The sequence below is a fragment of the Protobothrops mucrosquamatus genome, unplaced genomic scaffold, assembly GCF_001527695.2.
Source record: "Protobothrops mucrosquamatus isolate PMUCROS unplaced genomic scaffold, P.Mucros_1.0 scaffold301, whole genome shotgun sequence".
In the NCBI taxonomy this organism is placed as follows: Eukaryota; Metazoa; Chordata; class Lepidosauria; order Squamata; family Viperidae; genus Protobothrops; species Protobothrops mucrosquamatus.
The window spans coordinates 1196433-1221667 of record NW_015386644.1 but is presented as its reverse complement, the minus strand read 5'-3'; the positions used below and the strand labels follow the sequence as shown (position 1 = coordinate 1221667).

At 37.2% G+C, this 25235-nt stretch overlaps 1 protein-coding gene across 1 annotated transcript in view; it reads left to right on the top strand.

Annotated features, from left to right (window-relative positions):
* The window catches only part of PDE11A (phosphodiesterase 11A), a 100466-nt gene that overhangs the window by 56538 nt on the left and 18693 nt on the right, over nucleotides 1-25235 (top strand). The window contains exons 11-16 of the mRNA XM_015814979.1: nucleotides 6900-7009; nucleotides 12172-12262; nucleotides 15603-15703; nucleotides 19230-19307; nucleotides 22556-22619; nucleotides 24351-24425. Of these exons, the coding sequence (XP_015670465.1) occupies nucleotides 6900-7009; nucleotides 12172-12262; nucleotides 15603-15703; nucleotides 19230-19307; nucleotides 22556-22619; nucleotides 24351-24425 (519 nt within the window). The remainder of the gene's footprint in view (nucleotides 1-6899; nucleotides 7010-12171; nucleotides 12263-15602; nucleotides 15704-19229; nucleotides 19308-22555; nucleotides 22620-24350; nucleotides 24426-25235) is intronic.

Genomic DNA, 25235 nt, shown 5'->3' with positions numbered 1-25235 from the left:
CAACAAAACTCATAAAACTAGAACAGTTAAAATGTAATTCATTTCCTTGCATAAAGAATGACCTTTATAATTATATTTAGACTCTGGCTCTAGTTGAGTTGAGATAATTTATTCTCCAGCAAAAAGAAGTTCTCTTCCACTATCATGGTACATATTGCTATGCATAATCCTTTCAAGGCTTAGATTTTGAAAGTAAGGGAAGCATAACAGAGTTGGAAGGGACCTTGGAGGTCTTCTAGTTCAACCCCCTGCTTAAGCAGCAATCCCTATATCATTTTAGACAAATGCTTGTCCAGTCTCTTCTTAAAAACCTCCAGTGATGGAGCACCCTCAACTTCTGGAGGCAAGTCGTTCCACTGACTAATTGTTTTCACTGTCAGAAAATTTCTCCTTAGTTCTAGGTTGCTTCTCTCTTTGATAAGTTTCCATCTGTTGCTTCAGGTCTTGCTTTCAGATGCTTTGGAGAATAGCTTGACTCCGTCTTCTTTGTGGCAGCCCCTTAGTTATCGGAAGACTGCAGTCATATGACCCCCTAGTCCTCTTTATTAGGCTAGACATAGGAAGCAAAACTTTCTGTGCTCATATTGCATTTGCATTGGAAATGATGCCTTTGGAATTATCATAACTGATATTAGCTTACTTCATTACAAGATTTATTGCACACAAATCATATGACAGTGAGGAGAAGGATGGTATCAGATTTGAACATGTTTCTTTATATAGTAATGATGTTGTGCATTATGCTGGCATGGCAATCTTTCCTGCCACCTCAGCAAGATAAGTCGACAACACTTATTCATTTAACATTGACCCAGCGTATAGCTACTGTGAAAAGAAGAAAAAAAATTCCACATTTTGGTGAATCACTAGGAGAGGAATCGGATTGTCAATAGCATAATACCTTTGTACAGTGCTGAGAAGCAGTTCCTTTAAAACAGAGTGCATAATTGTGGTCATCAAGATAAGTTGAAAAGATGCAGAAAAGGACACTAGATGTTCAAATACCTGGAGCAGAGGAATTTACAGGATCAGCTGTTTCCATCAGATAGAATTATTGAATGCTTCATTACAATGCATACTCTCCGTTGTTTGCACATGTATAGGATGGCACAACATAAGTAGAAAAAGGGAAAACATGGATCATGTTGGTGTGATTTTTTAAATCATTTACTCTGCAGGCCTGCAGGAATTTTCTTAGAAGAAATTTATTTCAGGGTTTTTTGGGTGTGATATTCACTATATATACTGTATGAATGATATGAAGAAAACGGATACTAGAGTTTTTGTCCCTCTTACAATCCTAAAACCCAGCACTCAATGGAATTAAATGAAGGGAAAACCAGGATACATAAGTTAAAGTATTTTACACTGGATTTAACTAACCTGAAGAATTCACTGTCATAAAAATGGAATGATACCCATTAATTTGGGTCTCTCAAAAAGGAGATTAGATTGATTCGTGGAATGCAACTATCGGGGATTACTAGCCTTGATAGCTAGATTTTACTTCCTGTATCTGAGGCAAAATGGCTTGTTTGCTCAATAAGCTATGGTATAAACTATGATTTAAGAGCCATAGTAATTGAGTTCATGCATTGCTTTAAGCCAAATACAAGCAGATAGAATAATACAAAATGTGAACCCAGTCTATGCTTCTCCATATTCATGTTTCACAAATTGCTCTATGGGGAACATGAATGGCAAAAAAAAAGGTATTTCGCTCATGTCCTGCTTGCCAATTCCAGACGGGCCAACGTGGGAACAGAACGGGCTACATGGATTTTTGATCTGATCAAGCACGGCTCTTTTGATGTTCTTATTACATTTTAGACACATTTTTCATCAAAGAGTAAAGGATGGCAGATAAGTTCCTTTTGTTAGCTTTAAACTAATTATGTTTGATAGGTTCAGTAATGCAATATATTTCCTGTTGAGGGGCCCTTGAACTGGAATGTATCTCCTTTTCACCTCCAATACCCAAGCCTCTAATATTCTAATCTGTATTTTTCTGGAACCCCAGACCCCAAAATGGCATAGTATTAGTATGTGACATTAGTATGTAGTATAGGCAATTATTCAGTACTATTGAAAAGAAGTACAGGTAGCCCTTGACTTACAACCAGCATTTCTGTTTCTAAGTGAGACAGTTTAGTGAGTTTTGCTCCATTTTACGACCTTTCTTGCCACATTTGTTAAGTGAATCACTGCAGATGTTGAGTTAGCAACACAGTTCTTAAGTGAATCTGGCATCCCCGTTGACTTTGCTTGTCAGAAAGTCGCAAAAGGTGATCACGTGAGTCCGGGACACTGCAGCCGTCATAAACGTGAACCAGTTGCCAAACATATAAATTTTAATCACATGACCAGGGGGCATCTGCAACAGTCGTAAGTGTGAAAAACGATCATAGTTGTAATTTCGATCAGTCATTAAATAAATGGTTGTAAATTGAGGATTACCTGTAATATGTTAAACGAAAAAAAAGTATGGAAAACTGAGAACAATTATCTTACAAGGCAAACTAAGGCTTCTATTGTACATAAAAAAGCTCGTATCTAGTCATGTTCACATCCCCGCTGAACTCCGGCTAGGGATGAGATTTGTTCATACGTACCTGAAGTGCACCTGTGCAGAGGATGATTTAGATGATCCTCTGTGATAAGATTCCCTTTTGTTGTTGTTCTTATTGGACATCTTACCAGCTGAAAAGCATCATGTTCAACGATTCACTGATGTGAAACCAAATAGTTATAGTCCAGCTTGGCTAATAAGCTTCTTTGTTAAATCATCAAAATAGCAAGATATCAATAGAACAAAGACATTTATAACATTACTATTTAGCAATACTGCAACAGCGCACTTCTGAACTTTTTGCACATATGCACATATGAAACGTCGGAAAAGACGCCTAGAGAGCAGTTGGAGGACCAGCCGAACCGAATCCGCTCGAACACAGGTAAAGATACATCTTAGATCTTACCTAGTGGCGCTGAGGGAGGCTAGGACTAACTACTATGCCTCACTCATCGCGTCATCAGATAACCGCCCTGCCGCCCTCTTCAGGGTGGCCCGCTCCCTCCTTCAATNCAACAAAACTCATAAAACTAGAACAGTTAAAATGTAATTCATTTCCTTGCATAAAGAATGACCTTTATAATTATATTTAGACTCTGGCTCTAGTTGAGTTGAGATAATTTATTCTCCAGCAAAAAGAAGTTCTCTTCCACTATCATGGTACATATTGCTATGCATAATCCTTTCAAGGCTTAGATTTTGAAAGTAAGGGGAGCATAACAGAGTTGGAAGGGACCTTGGAGGTCTTCTAGTTCAACCCCCTGCTTAAGCAGCAATCCCTATATCATTTTAGACAAATGATTGTCCAGTCTCTTCTTAAAAACCTCCAGTGATGGAGCACCCTCAACTTCTGGAGGCAAGTCGTTCCACTGACTAATTGTTTTCACTGTCAGAAAATTTCTCCTTAGTTCTAGGTTGCTTCTCTCTTTGATAAGTTTCCATCTGTTGCTTCAGGTCTTGCTTTCAGATGCTTTGGAGAATAGCTTGACTCCGTCTTCTTTGTGGCAGCCCCTTAGTTATCGGAAGACTGCAGTCATATGACCCCCTAGTCCTCTTTATTAGGCTAGACATAGGAAGCAAAACTTTCTGTGCTCATATTGCATTTGCATTGAAAATGATGCCTTTGGAATTATCATAACTGATATTAGCTTACTTCATTACAAGATTTATTGCACACAAATCATATGACAGTGAGGAGAAGGATGGTATCAGATTTGAACATGTTACTTTATATAGTAATGATGTTGTGCATTATGCTGGCATGGCAATCTTTCCTGCCACCTCAGCAAGATAAGTCGACAACACTTATTCATTTAACATTGACCCAGCGTATAGCTACTGTGAAAAGAAGAAAAAAATTCCACATTTTGGTGAATCACTAGGAGAGGAATCGGATTGTCAATAGCATAATACCTTTGTACAGTGCTGAGAAGCAGTTCCTTTAAAACAGAGTGCATAATTGTGATCATCAAGATAAGTTGAAAAGATGCAGAAAAGGACACTAGATGTTCAAATACCTGGAGCAGAGGAATTTACAGGATCAGCTGTTTCCATCAGATAGAATTATTGAATGCTTCATTACAATGCATACTCTCTGTTGTTTGCACATGTATAGGATGGCACAACATAAGTAGAAAAAGGGAAAACATGGATCATGTTGGTGTGATTTTTTAAATCATTTACTCTGCAGGCCTGCAGGAATTTTCTTAGAAGAAATTTATTTCAGGGTTTTTTGGGTGTGATATTCACTATATATACTGTATGAATGATATGAAGAAAATGGATACTAGAGTTTTTGTCCCTCTTATAATCCTAAAACCCAGCACTCAGTGGAATTAAATGAAGGGAAAACCAGGATACATAAGATAAAGTATTTTACACTGGATTTAACTAACCTGAGGAATTCACTATCATAAAAATGGAATGATACCCATTAATTTGGGTCTCTCAAAAAGGAGATTAGATTGATTCATGGAAAGCAACTATCGGGGATTACTAGCCTCGATAGCTAGATTTTACTTCCTGTATCTGAGGCAAAATGGCTTGTTTGCTCAATAAGCTATGGTATAAACTATGATTTAAGAGCCATAGTAATTGAGTTCATGCATTGCTTTAAGCCAAATACAAGCAGATAGAATAATACAAAATGTGAACCCAGTCTATGCCTCTCCATATTCATGTTTCACAAATTGCTCTATGGGGAACATGAATGGCAAAAAAAAAAGGTATTTCGCTCATGTCCTGCTTGCCAATTCCAGATGGGCCAACGTGGGAACAGAACGGGCTACATGGATTTTTGATCTGATCAAGCACGGCTCTTTTGATGTTCTTATTACATTTTAGACACATTTTTCATCAAAGAGTAAAGGATGGCAGATAAGTTCCTTTTGTTAGCTTTAAACTAATTATGTTTGATAGGTTCAGTAATGCAATATATTTCCTGTTGAGGGGCCCTTGAACTGGAATGTATTTCCTTTTCACCTCCAATACCCAAGCCTCTAATATTCTAATCTGTATTTTTCTGGAACCCCAGACCCCAAAATGGCATAGTATTAGTATGTGACATTAGTATGTAGTATAGGCAATTATTCAGTACTATTGAAAAGAAGTACAGGTAGCCCTTGACTTACAACCAGCATTTCTGTTTCTAAGTGAGACAGTTTAGTGAGTTTTGCTCCATTTTACGACCTTTCTTGCCACATTTGTTAAGTGAATCACTGCAGATGTTGAGTTAGCAACACAGTTCTTAAGTGAATCTGGCATCCCCGTTGACTTTGCTTGTCAGAAAGTCGCAAAAGGTGATCACGTGAGTCTGGGACACTGCAGCCGTCATAAATGTGAACCAGTTGCCAAACATATAAATTTTAATCACATGACCAGGGGGCATCTGCAACAGTCGTAAGTGTGAAAAACGATCATAGTTGTAATTTCGATCAGTCATTAAATAAATGGTTGTAAATTGAGGATTACCTGTAATATGTTAAACGAAAAAAAAGTATGGAAAACTGAGAACAATTATCTTACAAGGCAAACTAAGGCTTCTATTGTACATAAAAAAGCTCGTATCTAGTCATGTTCACATCCCCGCTGAACTCCAGCTAGGGATGAGATTTGTTCATACGTACCTGAAGTGCACCTGTGCAGAGGATGATTTAGATGATCCTCTGTGATAAGATTCCCTTTTGTTGTTGTTCTTATTGGACATCTTACCAGCTGAAAAGCATCATGTTCAACGATTCACTGATGTGAAACCAAATAGTTATAGTCCAGCTTGGCTAATAAGCTTCTTTGTTAAATCATCAAAATAGCAGGATATCAATAGAACAAAGACATTTATAACATTACTATTTAGCAATACTGCAACAGCGCACTTCTGAACTTTTTGCACATATGAACTGATATAGCTGAAAGCTAGAGGTTATTCCTTTACTCCATACGGAGGGCATTAGAATTATGAACAACTCTTTAGCTATTTGTTAAATGTACCACCACAGTTGACCCCCAAATTTCCATTGCTAAGCAAGTCAAGCAACTAAGTGAATTTTGCCCCATTTTATGAGCTTTTTTGCCACAGTTGTTAAGTGAATCATTGCAGGTGTTAAGTGAATCGTGCATTTATTATGTGAATTTAGCTTCCCCCCCCCCCCATTGACTTTGCTTGTTGGAAACCGGCTGGGAAGGTTACAAATGGTGATCTCATGACCCCAGGACATTGCAACTGTCTTAAATAAATGCTGGTTGCCAAGTGCCCAAATTTTGATCATGTGACCATGGGATTGCTGCAACAGTTGTAAAGTGTGAAAAATGGTCACAAGTCACTTTTTTCAGTGCTGCTGTAAATTTCGAACAGTCACTAAATGAATGGTTGTAACCAGTGGTGGGATTGAAATACTTGAACAACTGGTTCTCTTATTGGATGCAGGCCTGGGCCTCTGAGGCCTAGAACAGACTTCCAGATTTAGCTACCGGTCCTGCCAAACTGTTGCAAACCGGGTGAATCCCACCACTGGTTGTAACTCAAGGACTACCAGTATATCCTGCTTTTCCTTCAGGAGCTTAAAGGATGTAACCAGCATTCCCACCACCCATTTTCCTTTCGGCAGCAACTCTGTGAGGTAGGTTGACTGAGAGAGAATGACCCAAATCATCCCAGGGTTTAATGTGATCTCAGTTTAACCACTAGCTCATCTTGACTTCTACTTATCAAATGTAACTGCTGGTACATCTTGATCCTTCCTCCAACATTCATTTATCTGATTTCTAATGAAAGCTTAAAAATGACTGCATTTGTTGACGTTACCAATAGATATTTTTTTTCTATTTTCAGACAGCAGGATTTCAGGAGATTCTGACAGAAATAGAAATTTTAGCTTTGATAGTTGGATGTTTATGCCATGACCTTGATCACAGAGGAACAAACAATGCCTTTCAAGCTAAGTATGTTTCCACTATTATTTGTTTGTCTTGTTTTAAAAAATGAATATTTTAGAAGTTAGAAATAAATGTTGGTTTCAAAATATGTGTAATCAAATTGAATTTCTTTCTCTATATTTCTTTAAAAGAGCACTTAATTCCTTCTAAATTATTATTTTTATTATGACCTAAGCTGCTACACATGAATATCCATCAAACAAAACATTAAATTAGGCAGAACTTTAGTTGAAGTTGCATCTTTATTGACATAACTGCTTGTGGCAAAACAGAAAGCACAAAAAAATGTGGTTTATTATTCTATAACATTTTAGCAAATATTAAGGAAATAGCCAGCATTTGCATTCAAAACAGAACAAATTGTTTACATAAATGGTGTCTTGTTTTCTTAAGACAGGCAAAGTCCCACAAAATGCAGGCTATTTCATGTTTTTGCATGACACTGACAACTTTTTGCAAGTTCCTGGGTTTTTATAACATGATAAACTCTAACTCGGGTCTGCAACCTTGACAACTTTAAGACTTGTGGACTTCAGCTCCCAGAATTCCTCAGCCAGCATAGCATAGCTGGCTGAGGAATTCTGGGAGCTGAAGTCCACAAGTCTGAAAGTTGTCAAGGTTGCAGACCCCTGCTCTAACTGGTTGATGAGTTGGATTATAATTACTCATACACTGCTCAGCTTCATAATAGACAATCTCTCCCAACTACCCACTTGATCCTTAGTGTCTAGTGGTCATAGTTTACTTTAAAGGAGAACTTCTTATAGGACAATTGGCTTGTATTACAACAAGATGGACTTTGTAAGGGGCTATGCAAAGTTCTGCCTAATTTGTTATTGCACAAATGAAAGAGCTTATACATAAAGTAATTTTGTACCTTGATTCTACTCAGATTCTACACAGGACAGTTCCTTCACAATAGTCTCTGTCAAATGACCATTTATTCTCCACTCTTCTGGATTAGCGTATCACCTTAATTGACGAACTTAATGGTATGGGATTTTGTGCCAAAGGACCAAAGTCTTTACAGAGAGAGTGCAGGATAGATTTTGGAGGTCAGATTCTGTAGTGTCATCATCATCATCTTTAGCAGTTTCAGATTATATTTCAATTTTACGATTTTGAGAGACCTCATCTGAGATAAAGGATACTTCTGCTTCTGGGATAAAGCTTTGGACAGGCAATAACATTTTTTGCCAGTTGGGGGAAAAAAAGAAGTAGTTTGATATAGTATAAACATAAAACACATCAATAAATGAATGTACATTGTAAAATGAACTTTGTAGCAAGACATATGCATTGCTTCTGGGAGGCAGAATTTCCTTCACAGGAGATTCTAATTTTATCTCTTTTGTTTACACATCTGTTATAAACAAGTATTCTGTTGATGCTTAACTTATTTTATTCCTAGCGTAGTGTTGTGCCAACACAATGTGTTAGATTTCCTGATATAGATATTGTTTATTGTTTTGGGTCAAACTGGAGCACATATTCATTGCATGGTAACTAATCCCATTCAGGCAATTAAGATATCAGAAAGACAAAATTGGAGACATACCTTATCTAGATTTATTTTCTCTATAATTTTGCAGCCAACAGCCACTAAGTGAATTGTTGTAAGTCGAGGACTACCTGTACAGCACCCCAAATGAGAAATTCTGTTTCCAATTAGAGAGTATTTCTGCGAATATAATTCTCTATATTAAGAACTCAGTATCAGGAGTTGTATTATGGCATATATATTTGATACAGAACACTGATAAACACACGCACACTTCCTTGGCCCACCTAGTTGCTAGGCAATAGATTTCAGAAAAACTAATTAGGTCTGCACGCTTAGCGCAGTACAAGGCATTAAGTAAATATGAATCTTTAATAGAATTCTGTATTATAATTGCACCACCAACACTGAATGCAAAATAAATATACATATTAAAAAAAATCCCTACTATTCAGGACCTGGTATGAAATGGGGGAACCTGACTATATCTTCGTTTTGGGAAGCATTTTAATATCCAATATAGCATGATGGTATGTGTTGTAGTGCGGCTTGATTCAGAAACTTTTGGTGCATATGAGGAATTATAATCAGGTTTCACAGTTCTGTATATCAGCTTTAGTAGAGCAAAGGTGATTGCTGTCTGTGATGCTGGAATAGCAACAAGGATTGCCTTCCATTGGGTAAACTAAGCATCAGGTAATGAATTGACTTGGGTGCTAGAACAAGTGAGTTTATGCTAATTTTTAAAAATTCTGCAAGGACATGCCATTTTGTGTTGGGTGGGTGCTTAATATTAGAGGATTTTTTTTTCCCTGCACAATTTACGGGAGCTGTGTATGGGAGAAGCCGGTGAAGAATTCTTTGTAACCCCTTTTGAAAGAAATCATCTATCATAGTAAGGAATTTGAAGAGCCACTGATATAGAAAAAATACTCCTGATACAAGAGGAAACAGAAAAGATAGATAACTCCGAAGCCTAAAACTTCTTTTTATCCGCTTCTTTTCAGTGGGACTGTTACAGTACTGGGTTTTACTACAGTAACTAAATCTGATTAAATGGTGAAACAGTTACCAAGGCAGTATAAAGCCTAGGGCTTTTGAGGACCGCTAATGGTTTCAGTGGCTAATTAAACAGAGAGAAAGTATAATGCTAGTAGGCAAACTTGTTTTAAATAATGTGTGTTTGGCCTGCAGTTAAAACTGAACTGGCATAACTACTAGATCAAACAATCATCATGTTAGTTGCGTGGAGCTCTGAAATTATCCAGTAAGTTCTAGGCTAAAAATAGCATGCAAAATGAATGTATTATTTAAAAAAAAAGGTTTATAGCTGTATACTAACAAGAAAAATAAAGTCCAGTTGCCTTTTGAAAAAGCACCTTTGGGACAACCATGTCCTGGATGACTGAGAATCTCCATAGACACAAGAATGATAATACAAAATGAAGATTTTATGGAAATTAGAAGAAATAAGCTTTTGACTGTTGAATGTAATGCAGATTACATTCAAACAGATTTCCTGTTCCATCCCTGTTTTGAAAGATTAATATTTCATTTGAATACTTCTCTGTAATGCCAAAAGTATGAGGTGGGCTAGGTTTACTTAAGATCAGTTCTGGCAGTGAGTAGAAGATGGAAAAACTACAGCTGAGTCCACCCTGGCAGGCTGCTGCATTAACTCAGTAGTAAAATGCAAGTTTTTATGAGGCTTAACAGTGGATGTCTACTGAGAAGGCTCTTTGTTCCTGTCTGAATTCGTACCGTTTGAGATTTTTCTTGTACAATCTTGTACATCTTGTACAATCTTGAACAACAGTGCTTGTGCCAGATAAATAAAATTTAAAAAAATGGACGAATTCTTGCAGGAATAGCAAAATCTGGCACATGAAACATTGACAAGAAAGTAAAAATGTCCATGTACAACAAGATTTTAAGTTCAGATCTGAAACCAGGTGCACACCAAAATTATATGAGATTTGAGACTTTGCAAGATTCAAACATTTTTAAAACTGCATTATTTTATGAAGTGGATATTAATCAAAATACAAACCATTTAATCTAAAGATTATTTTTAACTTGTCTAATTTTTTTTTTATAAAGAGCATTATTTACTGGTAAACCATCAGTCTATATCTGTCCCTTGTATTGAGTTCCGTGAGTTTATGCAGGGAGAACACGGTCTTTTTGTAATGTTAAAGAAATGTTAAAGAAATAACTGAAAGGTTATAGCACATGGCGACATAGTGTATTAAGTATAATGATAACAGTTGTTATGATCCTGACATGTTGTGATTTGTGGTTGGAAAGACTGTAAATTTAAGCCTCACTTTTCCCATTTCTTTCCTAACTTGGGTGGGGAGGGTTCAGTACAATGAAAGATTGAGAGGAGTGTGATTGAAAACAGTATCACAGCCTGTTAATCCACTTCACTGCTGTTTCCTCTGGGGGACAATGTTCTTAGTAATTTTCTCCTCTTTCTCTCATTGCAGCTGCCCCATGATGATTAAATATCTGGGTAGTGTAGCTTTGCAATATAATCTCCTATATTCATTCCAAGCAAGAATCTCTTAAACTAATTTCTTCAACTAAGCATATATACATAAGCATACACCCACCAATAACACCAAGCCTCATCTGTGTTAATCTCTTGTGATATAACTCTTGTAATCCTTGTGTGTTCCATCTTCTAACAATTACCAGTTTTGTAATTACAATTCATACTTTCTTTGAAGAATTAAATTTAGCATTTTAAATGTACTACAATCTATGTTTGTGTAGACGTGGTTAGTTACACAGCTATGCAGATATTAAACAGGAATTTGTTTTGAAAGCATATAAAACTTAAACTGAAGCATTAACAGCACCTGTATGCATATTTAGTCAGGGTTATATCCCATTTTTAGGTAGGTAGGTAGGCAAGTAGGTAGGTGGGTGGGTGGATGGATGGATGGATGAGAACAATCAACCAATGGAACAGACTGCCTTCAGATGTTGTTGGTCCTTCGTTACTGGAGGCTTTCAAGAAGAGACTGGACTGGCATCTGTCAGAAATGGTGTAGGGACTCTTGTTGGGGCAGGGGGTTGGACTAGATGACCTACAAGGTCCCTTCCAAGTCTGTTAGTCTACTCTACCAAAATATATCAAAAGAGATCTTTCTGTTTTTCTTCCCTCATCTGGTGAATGTGCAGATTCCGATCATGAATTATACATATCTAAATTTAAACCGTGGCAGAAACCTTTGACAGCTCTATTTTGGAGCCTTTCTTCTCCAAGCAGAATTGAAACAATTTTAAAGAGATAAAAGAAATATAGCACTTCACCAGTTCATTTCAGAGCCCAGCTCAGAAAAAAACATTACCAATGAAGAAACCAATGTCCCAGTGACTGAAAAAGATCAGATTGTGTAGAAAAGATAAATCAGAATCGCCGCTCATATTGTGTTTATATGCTGAATAGATCTATGATCTGAATACATATCCCTGTTATAACCCTTCCTTTAGCCCTCCCTTTCTCATTCTGGAATGGTGGCATAGATGGAAAACAGCGAGTTTGGAAAGGTTAATGGTCTGTGCTACAAAACAGAAAGATTGGGATAGCATTTCTCTCATCATTTGATAATCTCAGAAGCATGTGCTGAAAGAATGTCACATGTTGCATTTTTTTCAGGATTGGGTCTGCTTTAGCTCAGCTCTATGGGACATCTGCTACTCTGGAGCATCACCATTTCAACCATGCTGTAATGATTCTTCAGAGTGAGGTACAAAAACCATGGATTACCCCATTTCTTCTTCTTTTCTAAAAATAACTGTCAATAGCTGCTTTATTATAGCATATCTAAAAAGTTATTTTGTCTGCCAGCACATAGAAAACAGATTCTGAATTCCATATATGGCACTGAGTTTTATGATATGACTTATGTAATATTTACTCCCAAAGCAAAATATTTCCAAAAAGCAAAAACAGTTTTGATTATTTTAATTGTAAGCTGCCCGGAGTCGCTTTGCAGAATCAGAAGGGTGGCATATAAATTTAATAAATAAATGTGCTTAAAAAGGTTTTGATTTTTTCTTTACTATTAGAGCTGTAATGTTCTTAGTAATATATTTTCTCTTATAGGAAAATCTAAATAAATATTTTTTTCCTAAATATAGACTGGCATTACCTCTTCCTAAATAGAGTAACTATTAATTCTGGTATTAAATTATTCAACAGCTTTTCAATTGAAAAGAAGTTTATGGGTTGAGCTGCTGGAGTTGGGAGAAAAAAAAGCATTGTTTAAAGTTTTGCATTTATGAGGTTGGAAGTTTTCCTCCAATGAACCTGCTCTGTTATTTGAATGCGTACATAGAATTTTATATTAGTATGTTTAATGAATTCTAGATGAATAATTTATGTTTCTTGAATTCAGATTTTGATGTAATTCACACTTACATAACTACTATAAGAAAATATTTACATTAATATAGATTTCTTTTCCAGAATGAGTTGGATTTGTCTTTGTAGGCAGAGATGACAGGGAAAAGGTTTATTATAGTAGTGAAAGTTCCAGAGAAATTAGAGCAGGACCAGATCAGAAATCAGAGCAGGACCAGGCAGAAAATGATAAGTGAGCACCTGTCCACCCTAGATGAGTTCAAATCACCAGGACCAGATGGATTATATCCCAATGTTCTCAAGGAACTGGCAGATGTGATCTCAGAACCATTGAACTATATCTTTCAAAGATGCTGGAGCACTGGGGAACTACCAGAGGACTGGGAAAAAGCTGATGCAGTTCCCCATCTTCAAAAAAGGAAAATAAATGGATCCAGGAAACTACAGACCTTTCAACCTGACCTCAATACCTAGGAAGATCTTGGAAAAGATAATCAAGCAACGAATCAGCAAACACCTAGAGGCAAACAAAGTCATTACCAAAAGCCAACATGGGTTTGTCAAAAACAGATCATGCCAGACAAATCTTATTGCATTCTTTGATAAAATTAGTGGACCAGAGGAATGCTGTGGATATAATTTACTTGGACTTCAGTAAGGCATTTGATAAAGTAGATCACAACCTACTACTTGATAAGATAGAAAAATGTGGGTTAAACAGCATCACCACCAGATGGATTCGTAGCTGGCTGACCGGCCGTACTCAGCGAGTGGTCCTCAATGGAACTGCATCTACATGGAGGGAAGTGTGTAGTGGGGTGCCCCAGGGCTCTGTTCTGGGCCCAGTGCTCTTCAACATCTTCATCAACGATTTGGATGAGGGGATAGATGGGGAACTCATCAAATTTGCAGACTACAGGAATAGCCAACACTCCAGAAGACAGGCTTAAGATACAGAAGGATCTTGACAGATTTGAACATTGGGCGCTATCTAACAAAATGAAATTCAGTGGTAAACGTAAAGTTCTACATTTAGGCAAGAAAAACCAAATGCACAGGTATGGTATAGGTAGTAACTTGCTCAATAGTAGCAACTGTGAGAGGGATCTTGGAATCCTAGTGGACAATCACTTAAACATGAGCCAGCAGTGTGCTGCAGCTGCCAAAAAAGCCAACACAGTGCTAGGCTGCATTAACAGAGGGATAGAATCAAGATCACATGAAGTGTTAATACCACTTTATAATGTCTTGGTAAGGCCACACTTGGAATACTGCATCCAGTTTTGGTCACCACAATGTAAAAAAGATGTTGAAACTCTAGAAAGAGTACAGAGAATAGCAACAAAGATGATCAGGGGACTGGAGGCTAAGATATATAAGGAACGGTTGCTGGAATTGGGCATGTCTAGTCTAATGAAGAGAAGGACAAGGGGTGACATGATAGCAGTGTTCCAATATCTCAGGGGCTGCCACAAAGAAGAGGGAGTCAAGCTATTCTCCAAAGCGCCTGAAGGCAGGACAAGAAGCAACGGATGGAAACTAATCAAGGAGAGAAGCAACCTAGAACTAAGGAGAAATTTCCTGACAGTTAGAACAATTAATCAGCAGAACAACCTGCCTCCAAAAGCTGTGAATGCTCCAACACTGGGAAGTTTTTAAGAAGAGACTGGACAGCCATTTGTCTGAAATAGTATAGGGTTTCCTGCCTGAGCAGGGGGTTGGACTAGATGCCCTCCAAGGTCCCTTCCAACTTTATTATTATTATTGTTTATTATTATTATTATTATTATTATTATTATTATTATTAGTAGTAGTAGTAGTAGTAGTAGTAGTAGTAGTAGGACTCTATTATCATATTATTGGATGGAGCGTAGATAATTTGCTATTGTCTACAATTTATCTCAGAATTTAGAAACACATCCTATTATGATTTATGTTGATTATTTAGTATCCTATGACTATTACTGAGTGTTGTATCTTAAATTTATGATGATTGTATTTTATGATTATGATCATGATTTATTACTTGCTGCTTCTGTGTACACTGATAGCTTATGCATCGGAGACAAATTCCTTGTGTGTCCAGTCACACTTGGCCAATAAAGAATTATATTCTATATGGGTAAAAAAAAAGAATATTTCAAGAGAACATTTAAAGTGGACTCAGCCTTAAAGAGTTTATAGCATCTTTGGCATATTTACATCAAAACAACATTTACTGAAATTGAGATTTATGAGCATAGATATAGATTTAGGATTGGTTGGATAGCCTAATAGTAATCAGTATTTTATCTCCCTGTAAGATACATGAGTTGTTTTTTTAGATTTATGTAACCACCCACCTGCTACCACAGCTATTCTGGGCAGATAACAACAGATTAAAAACACCTTACAAATGAAAAACCAAAAACAACTAACATAAAACTTCAGTTTTAAAGAAAAAGCTAAGTTCTTTAGGTCGAAATTTCCATAGATTGTTCATCAGTTTATATGCAAACAAAAAAAAAAGTTTATGGACAATATTTTTTATTTACTAGCCCATATTTTTAGTCCAGCAGAAATATCTAGCATTACATCTTAAGTATAGCAGCTGAATGAAATATGTTTGCTATGATTTCATTACAATTTATTTTTTTAAAAAAGATTTCTTGCAATAGTGACTTATTGGAAAAATTCTTCTATTGATTCTAAGCTATTTAGCTTTGCTCTCTCTTTCATTATAGGGTCACAACATCTTTGCTAATTTGTCCTCCAAGGATTACAGTGATCTTATGCAGCTTCTGAAGAAGTCAATACTGGCAACAGACCTCACTCTCTATTTTGAGTAAGTATTGGCATTTTCTAATTTTGATAAATGAAATTCTGAAAGAGTTGCAATCCACAACAACAGTGTTTAAATATCAGCTAGAGCACTGGGTATAGAATACTATAAGTTAGTATTTACTCATCATTTTAATTATTTACAGCAGGGGTGGGGAACAATGGCCCTTTTATGACTTGTGGACTTCAACTCCCAGAATTCCTGGAGCCAGCCATGCCAGTCTTATTCTACATATGAAAGCCACGGTAGCTTAGTGATTAAGGTGTTGGACTAAGACTAGTTAGAGACCCAAGTTTTGGTCCACCTTCAGCTACAGGAATTGCCTGAGAAAAACAGTCATTCTCTCCCTCAGCCCAACTCCACCTCACAGGGTAACCTTTTATATTAAAACAGGCAGTTAAATAATGAAGTTGCTTTATCTTCTAATTTGATTTTATAAGGTATTAGTGATACCGTTACAATTATTTGCAAGCAAGATGTAAGTACAGATAGTCCTTGACTTACAACCATTTGTTTAGTGACCATTCAAAGTGTCAACGGCACTGAAAAAGGTGACATGACCATTTTTTCATACTTACGACCATTGCAGCATCCCCATGATCATGTGATCAAGATTTGGACACTTGGCAACTGGCATGTGCTTATGACGGTTGCAGTGTCCTGGGGTTATGTGATCACCGTTTGTAACCTTCTGACAAGCAAAGTCAAAAGGGAAGCCAGATTCATTTAACAACAGTGTTACTAATTTAACAACTGCAATGCTTCACTTAACAACTCTGGCAAGATAAAGTCACTTGGATTTGTTCCCAGTTAGATGTTGGCCTTCCTGCAGGTCCAGAAAAAATGCCAAGAGAAGAGTCTTGCCCAGTTGTCTGGGAACAATTAAAACCTGTTGGACCTGAGGAAATGGGAAGGTTCCTTAGGACTGTGAGCTCAGCTATCTGGTCTTAAACTCCATGCCCATCCTGGTTTGTCAAAGTGGACTGGGAGGTGTCTTGTGAATGGGTTCTGGTGTTAGTGAATTCTTTGAATGAGGGGGTTCCTTTACTTCTTAAAGAATATGTGGTTCACTCTCTTCTCAAGAGGCCATTGCAGGACCCCACAATATGGACAATTTTCATCCAATATTTCACCTTCCTTTGGGGGGGAGAAGGTGGTAAAAGTGGTTGTGCAACAGTTTCAGAGGCTTTAGAGAAGGATTATCTGGACCCTTTTCAGTCAGGAGTTAGACCTAGGTATGGAATGGAAGCAGCATTGGTTATGTTTTTGGACAGCCTGTGGCATGGGTGGGATGTTTGTAGTGCAACCATCCTTGCCCTACTAGACCTCTCGGGGGTTTTCAGTATCATCAACCATGTTGTCTTTCTGGATCAGCCCAGAGAATTGGGGATGGGCATTACAATGTTATGCTGATTTGCCACCTTCATTCAGGGCCAATTTCAGTTAGTGTTGATCAGGGATGAGAAGTCCCACTCTTGCCCTACTATGTGGGGTGCCACAGGGTTTGGTGCTTTCTCCTCTCTTTTTAAGATCTAAGGGGGGGGGGGTTTCCTCCTAGACTCACAACTTCTGCTCGAGAAACAGATGGCAGCTCGGCTAGGTGGGCCTTTGCACAATTTCATCTGTTCCACCTGTTGCACCCATTCCTGAATCAGGAATTAGAGTCACTCATGTCCTGGTGAATTGCAATGCACTCTCATGGAGCTGCCCTTGAAGAGTATCAAAACAATTCAGCTGGTACAGAATGCAGTGGAACGGATGTTTATGTGCATTCCTAGAGCAGCAAATGTTATACAAGCTGCATTGGCTGCCAGTTTGCTTCTGAGTTTAATTCAGGGTGCTGGTTTTAACCTTTAAAGCCCATCATAGCATAGGATGAGTTATCTGAGAGCCCACCTCTCCCTGGTTACATCACTCTCTCCCGCTAGATCTGGTAGAGTAGGCATGTTGTGAATACCAATGGTAGGGTCCTTCATTTTGTGACCCCCAGGAGATATGCCTTCTCTGCCATGGCACCCATCTTATGAAATATTCTTCCCCCTGAAATTAGGTTAGCTCCATTCCTTTTTGACATTCTTTAAAGACCTCAAGTCTTGGCTATATTGTCAGGCCTGTGGCTCCCAAGGAACCAGAGAATTGTGTAGATAGCTCCATTGTTGAGGTGACCATTTTTATCCTCCCTGTCCTGTGGTTTGTATCATTTGCTTTTACAATATTTATTACTAAGCTTTTTAAAAAATATTTCACATGCTTGTTTTTATTTATTGTTTTTATCCTGACTGTTGCTTGCCACCCAGAGTTGTCTTCAGTAAGATGGGCAGCTATATAAATAAATTTCGTGAACAACATTCAGTAGAAGCAGTTTGCATACCAAAGTCTTCAAGAACTGCTTTCTGGCACTGCAGAATAAAGTTGTGCTTGAAAAACAATGCAGCTATTATAGAAATCACTGCAGATTCATTCCTCCCTATGTGGAATTGTCAAGTAAGGCACATTAGCCTGTGCAAATCATTTGATGAGTGAAGTGCTTCCCTCTTGAAATCTCAGGGCAGCTATTTCAAGGCCCTTCAAAGTCTTTTGGTATGTGCATACTTGACTAAAGAAGTATTAAGTAGCTCCTTAGAACCTTTATTTTATTGTATAATGGGAAAATTAAGAATTAACACATTGAAAGTTATTTTTTATCATCAATTTGCAGTGTTTTCCCTGATTATATATGCTGGATTTCTACTCCCAAGAATTCCTAACAAACCTAATTGAGGGGGAATTATGTGAATGAAATCTAACTCATCTGGAAGGCATGAGGTGTAATAAAATATGATCAAGGGCCATGGAAGATGCATAAGTTTGGAGAGTTAATTTCAGACATTGTGCATTTCTATTTGGGGGAGAGCAGTAAAAATTAAATAATAAATTGCCATCCCTTCTGCCCTTAATTATTACAAATCTGTAACTGGCAGCATATGGTGAATGGGCTGTTATGAGACATCTCCTGCAATTATACCTTAACTGCCTGGAACAATCTAAACTATATACTCTAGGTCAGGGGTCTTCAAACTTGGCCCTTTTATGATTTTGTGGACTTCAAGTCCCAGAATTCCTCAGCCAGGCACGTTGGCTGAGGAATTCTGGGAGTTGAAGTCCACAAAATCATAAAAGGGCCAAGTTTGAAGACCCCTGCTTTAGGATGTGCTAAGTTTTACTTGTTACAAAAAAGGATTATTTAGCACGTTTGTCCTGCTAATTTCTGCATATTTTAAATGAATTTGTGGGAATGAATTTTCATACACCTAGTCCTGATCTGACTTTTCCCATAAGCTATGTGGTAGTAAGGAGGCCGGAGCCTAATAAAATTTTAAAGTTCGATCTGGATATGTGCTGGTGTGTTGTGTTACAGGCCCTGGGAAAAAATTTTTCTTTTGTTCTTACTATTTAATTACTGCTTTTGAATACCCAGGATATTGCTGCCTAAGATGGGCAGCTATGTCTTTCTCTGTTTGGTTTGTAATGTTGTAATATTTGGTTACAGGAAGAGGACTGAATTTTTTGAACTTGTCAACAAAGGAGATTACAACTGGAATGTTAAATATCAGCGAGAGGTATTCCGGTGAGATCTTTCTCTTGGGTAAAGTTCACCTGGCATAGAAACTGAGGCACTTTGTAGGGGCAGGTGGCCAAATTTCTCCCAGTGGTTTTAGAAGTGCAGAGTTAATTTGCAGGCATCATAGTCGTGCAAAACATTTTGAATTTGAAATGTTTCATATTCAAAACATCTTATCCTGAGCCCAAAAGTGATTATTTTGAATTCACAATAGGTTGTTTTAACATTCTGGAATTCTTTGGAACTCAAAACATTTCCAAAAACGTCAGAACAATCCATTTGGAAATGGAAACTGCTTCAAACTCTAAATGTTTTGGACACCTCTGGTATATCTTTATTATGAATGTCAAAGAGCACTGCTTCTTGAGTCTATCCACACTTGACACCAAAAAAAACCCTCCCTAAGCTTAAGTGCTTTCATTAAAACACGTTTAAGTATTTCCAGTAAAGATTATGATCAGATCTTACGTTCTGGGGTTTCCAAATGTCCTGATTTCAGCAAAGCGTGGAAATCCTCTGAATATTTGCCATGATTCCTGAGATTAGTAATGTGTGATTGTATTTATTTATAATCCAAGACTATTTTTAAAAAAACAACAACAACAACATATATCAGATATCAAAAAATAAAGCCACAACAAACTTGTACAGGAAAGCCTAAAGCAATTAGTAGTGTGAAGGAGGCTCCAGGTGGCTTCTACAAGCTATAACTATTGTTAGAAGTTTGGCATCCTTTTTAAAAAAACAACAGAGATTTGGTCTTGTAAGAGGGGAAAAAAATGAAACAATCTTATGTTTATTTGTTAAATTTATATTGCATACTTCCATCATGCTGCCCTTTCCTTGAACAGTCACAACACCTATTCTCCCAGGTTTGGTTTCATTTGGAAGAAGAAACCACTAAATATTTAAGGGATGGTTGAATATTTTAATGTATTACAAGTGTAATATTAGGGGATATGTGAAAAAACTGCATAGCAACCCCTACAAAAAAAGCAAATCCATTAGCTGATTCAGATCATATTCTCAATTAAGGCACCTAGGTACCCACAGATTATTTTAATTGTCAGTTCGCCCTCTGTCTATTTCCCATGTGCATGTAGAGTTACTTTCGCTCATTGTCTCCAAACCTGCATTTTAGTTACATCCAGGAGTATCTGTGGAGTGGGTCAAAAAAGGTGAAGATGACAATTAAGCATTTACTGTCATTTTTCCCATTTATTTATATTGTCTTTCTTTTTAAATTAATTCTTTAAAAAGTGAAGATGACAGCCTTGATCGTGTAGTTGTAACCATTGTTTTAACTTTTTTTTATGCTCCTTCCAAATGCCTCTGATTCTGTCTTCCATGCGCAGGTATAGAGAAGGTACCCGTTGCAGAAAATTGTCCCTTCTTAAATTGTCCCTTTGGGAAGAAAAAGCTGCTTTCTTGATTTGTTACGTGGGTCATAAGGGCTCTTCTAAATCAGTGTTCCTTTATGTGGTGACCTCCAGAGACAGCTGGATTTTAACTCCCATAAAACATAAAGTCCTGCCTTTGGCATAAAAGCCAGCTGGATAACTTTGGGCCAGTCACTCTCTCTCTCTCAGGCCATGATGTTAGGCCTGGGCAATAAGCGGGTTGATCAATTCCTGTGGCAAACAGTGGGATCGATACTTGGTTGATCCAGAAGAAATAGCAGACCCTGAACTTGTGGGAAAACACTAGGAAGAAAAAAAAATGCATAAAGCTATGCAGGCTGCAAATGATGTGTACATGTAGTCCTCAACTTACAACAGTTCGTTTAGTGACCGTTCAAAGTTATAGTGGCACTGAATATAGTGGCACTGTTTTTCACAGTTATGACCTTTGCAGCATCCCCAGGTTCACGTGATCAAAATTCAGATGCTTGGCAACTGGTTCATATTTATGACCGTTACTGTGTCCCAAGATCATGTGATCCCCTTTTGTGACCTGAGAAGCAAAGTCAACGGGGAAGTCAGATTCACTTAACAACCACGTTGCTGATTTATCAGCTGCAGTGATTCACTTAACAACTGAGGCAAGAAAGGTCGTAAATTGGGGGGAAACTCACGTAACAAATGTCTCACTTAACAACAGAAATTATGGGCTCAATTGTGGTCGTACGTTGAGGAGTACCTGCAGTATATTTTGACACAACCTCATGGCACAAAGTTTGAGAAGGCTAACTTAGATAGTCCATTGTAACTCTGGCAATCTTCTTTACACCATAAGAAGCTCAGTGAATGTATTCAGATTGGGAATATACAGTATAAACAGTGCTTTTTTTCTAAAAAAAAAAAAAAAAAAAAAAAAGGTACCGGAACTCACACACGTCATACAACCCGCCTTGCCTACCCTACAAGGTTCCATCCAAAAAAGGTGCCGGAACTACATTCTGGGCGTTCTATGAGAAAAAAAGCCCTGAGCATAAACATCAGTATTTAAGTATTTTCATCTGTGGGGGATGAAACATACTCACGAAAGGAGCTATTCTTTAAGTCTTTGTGTTTTTAAATGAGGTGTAGATAATTTTCTATTCTTATATATTTCACCCATTCCTGATTTTAGAATATGGATAATACATTTACTTTTATAAAAATCCCCAGTTTTCTTGCTGTTCTTCTGGGCTTCCTTATAGTTTAATTTGCATTGTGCATTGTACATAAATGCTTTCTCCATTTGAGTAATTGCTATCTCCCAACACTTATAAAACATATTTGTAGCCAGGTATTAAACTACATTGAGATGGAGTAATCCTTACAATAATCTTGAATATTTATTTCGGACGAACGATAGAAACTGTTCAAACAGTGTCTGGAATGCCTCTCACAATCATTTTCTTAGTACAGTAGCCAGTTATATCCAGGCAAACAGACTACCCCAAACTGTATTTATTACATAATTTCCTTTTATCACATCATGACATTCCAACTAACTAGTGCCCTATATTTATTAATCAAACTACAACAGCAAAATGAGTAGTTGGTCTGCAGTGAAACATGTATCTTTTGTAACACTCAATAGTTAGCATTGAAAAGTCATTATCTGATTATATCTATAATGCATTAGCTTTCATCTATCTAATGACATAAAAACAGTGACTATTCAAATTCCAAACTGTGTCATATTTTAAATTGGCGAAGGAGGTGTAAAGTCTTACTCTTAAAAAATGCCTCATGTATTCAGGATGAATTTGTTTAGAAAACCAACAAAGCTTTGTTCCATTTTTATTGTTCATTTCTGTTTTTCAGATCAATGCTAATGACAGCCTGTGACCTTGGAGCTGCAACGAAACCATGGGAGATTTCAAGACAGGCAAGTCATGATTAATAGCAGCACAAGAAAGGGGAGGTTCTATCCCAACAATTTTCCCAGGAACCTGACACGGAAAGGGCCAAATCTGCAGTCAGGTTACAATACCACTGCTGCATTAAAAATATCACAGATCTTCTGCTACGTGTAGTTTATTGCCCAGTCTTTTTCTTTTTCTTGCTTAATTGATAACATTGAATAATATTAGAGTATTTCAAGAGACTTTACTTCTATAATCACATAATCAATTATGGTGATCATTTCCATTGTATTAAAAATGTGAATTAAAAAGAAATTTGGCATACCTAATTGACAGTGCTTTAATGTCCATCCTGGCATAAAATATTGAAGGCAAAGACTTACCATAAATCTTTATGAAAGATCTTTTTTTTTTTAGTTCAAAACTTTACTTAAAATTATTTGAGGGATTGCTTAGGTTATCTTTGCCCAACTTGATGCATTCATCCACTTAAGGATCGTACCGGTCATATTCGAATTATTTTGACCGTTATCGTAAAAGAGGAGGTGTCCCTTATTATATTTTTCTAAAGTAAATAAACATACGATGTCTGTCAGGAACTGAATACTGACCACGGATCACTAGACAGTTTCAATGTTGTCTAGGGACTTTTTGATGAATTTTGATGAATCTTGGATTAAAGTTTCTGACAGCCATTGCGATGCCCCAGCAGTCACATGAACAAAATTTGAGTGCTTGGCAAACCGCCTGCTCTTATGACCTACGTCAGCAGTATTGCAGCTCCCCCTGCCCCCCCCCCATCCCAATGTGAGAACAGGACTATATATTTGTTCATTTAGTGAAATTATACTCTAAATTGAATAGATAGGAATAACGGAATGTTTTATGCAAATACAGTTGAAGTTGCTGAATGACAGTAAAACAATGGAAATAAAACATGCAAGAGAATAAATGGATGCTTAATAAATTACTCAACATTACATGAGGAGGAAGAAAGGCTGTCTGACCAATCCTTGGTTATTTGTGTAGTTGTGGATAAATGTGTTACGAATGCTTGTGCCGATGTGTGAGATGTGTTGCTTGGAAATCCGAATGTGCGTTTGCAGTGTTGGCTGAGAATCCAAGTGACTTGCAGCGAATGTTATATAGTTGTATGATACAACAAGGAGCGTGGATTTGAAATTTTATGCATCTATAAAAGTGAATGGCATGTATGAAATGAATATATTGAAGTGATTTGGTCATATTGAGAGAGTGAATGAAGATCAAATTAGAAAACAAGTACATGAAGGATGAGTGAATGTATCAAGAGAAAGGTATGTATCAATGTATCAAAGAAGTCATGGTTGGATGGACCTGATGACAACATCTAAAAAAAAAAAAGACAGTTCAAGTTTAAACAAGAGAAAAGAGTATATGAAGCAGTGTGTAAACATGTTTGAAGCATGGAGTGTTTGCAAGGGTTAAAAAAGTATGGAGAGATATAGTGAAAGTATTATTGGATAGTAAATTAAGCTATGTTGTCTTTTCTCCTAGCTTATGTTTTAATTTCCTTGGTTTATTATTTATTATTCCTCTTCTGCTCTTTGCATAACATTGCAAAAAATAGCATGACAGGCATATATTATGCCTAAATATTCACCAAGGGCATCTGATAGTCAAATACATATTTGTATTTAATCTTAATAAAGGTTTTAGTCTGGAATGCAATTAACAATATAAACCATAATTTGATCTTTTTGTATGCGTTTTAGGTAGCTGAACTGGTAACAAGTGAGTTCTTTGAACAAGGGGACAGGGAGAGATCTGAGTTGAAACTCACACCTTCTGTAAGTTAACCATTTTTGTAATTATCGCTTGCTGTAGAGCATGGGTGTCAAACTCAATCGTGTCACGTGACGTATCGTGACCTTTTTTGCCTTTGCGGAGCCAGGGCGGGCATGGCCTGCACGTGACGCATCCGGCCTGCAGGCCACCAGTTTGACACCCTTGCTATAGAGTAAGCAAACATAGTGTAATGTATTATAAAGTAGTGTCGTATGATACGATGATGTGATATAATTGGTATTCTAACTGTATTCTTTCTCACTATCACTCTGTATGATAATTGAGCTGTGCAAAGCTTTGGATTCCATTCCCGAAAGATACTTTGAATCATGCTAGATAGGATCTGGGTTGCAAAACTTGTCTAGACAATCACTAGATTGCAGCAATAATGTACTGTTCTTTGTATTGTTCTGCTGCCATCTGATGGCCCTATGGAGTTTTGCAGCTCAGATCTGATAACCATACTTCTCAGAAGTGTGCGAAATCGAACACAATGGAAATTACTTCAAAGTGGAAGCAGGAAGAATTGCATTGCACTTCTCCAAAATGAACAGTAAAAACAATGCTTTATATATTTATTTTTTTCCTATTTTCTTATGCAACGTAAATTTATTTTATTTATTTATTTATTTATTTGATTTGTATCCCGCCCTTCTCCTTACCGGACTCAGGGCGGCTGACAGCCTTATAAAACCAATATTACAGTAAATATCAAATTAAAACCAGATTAAAAGGAAATATTTGTAATGGCCTAATAATTAAAATTTCCCTTAAAAAACCCCACTAAAATTCCCTAGGCCAATCCCGCTTGT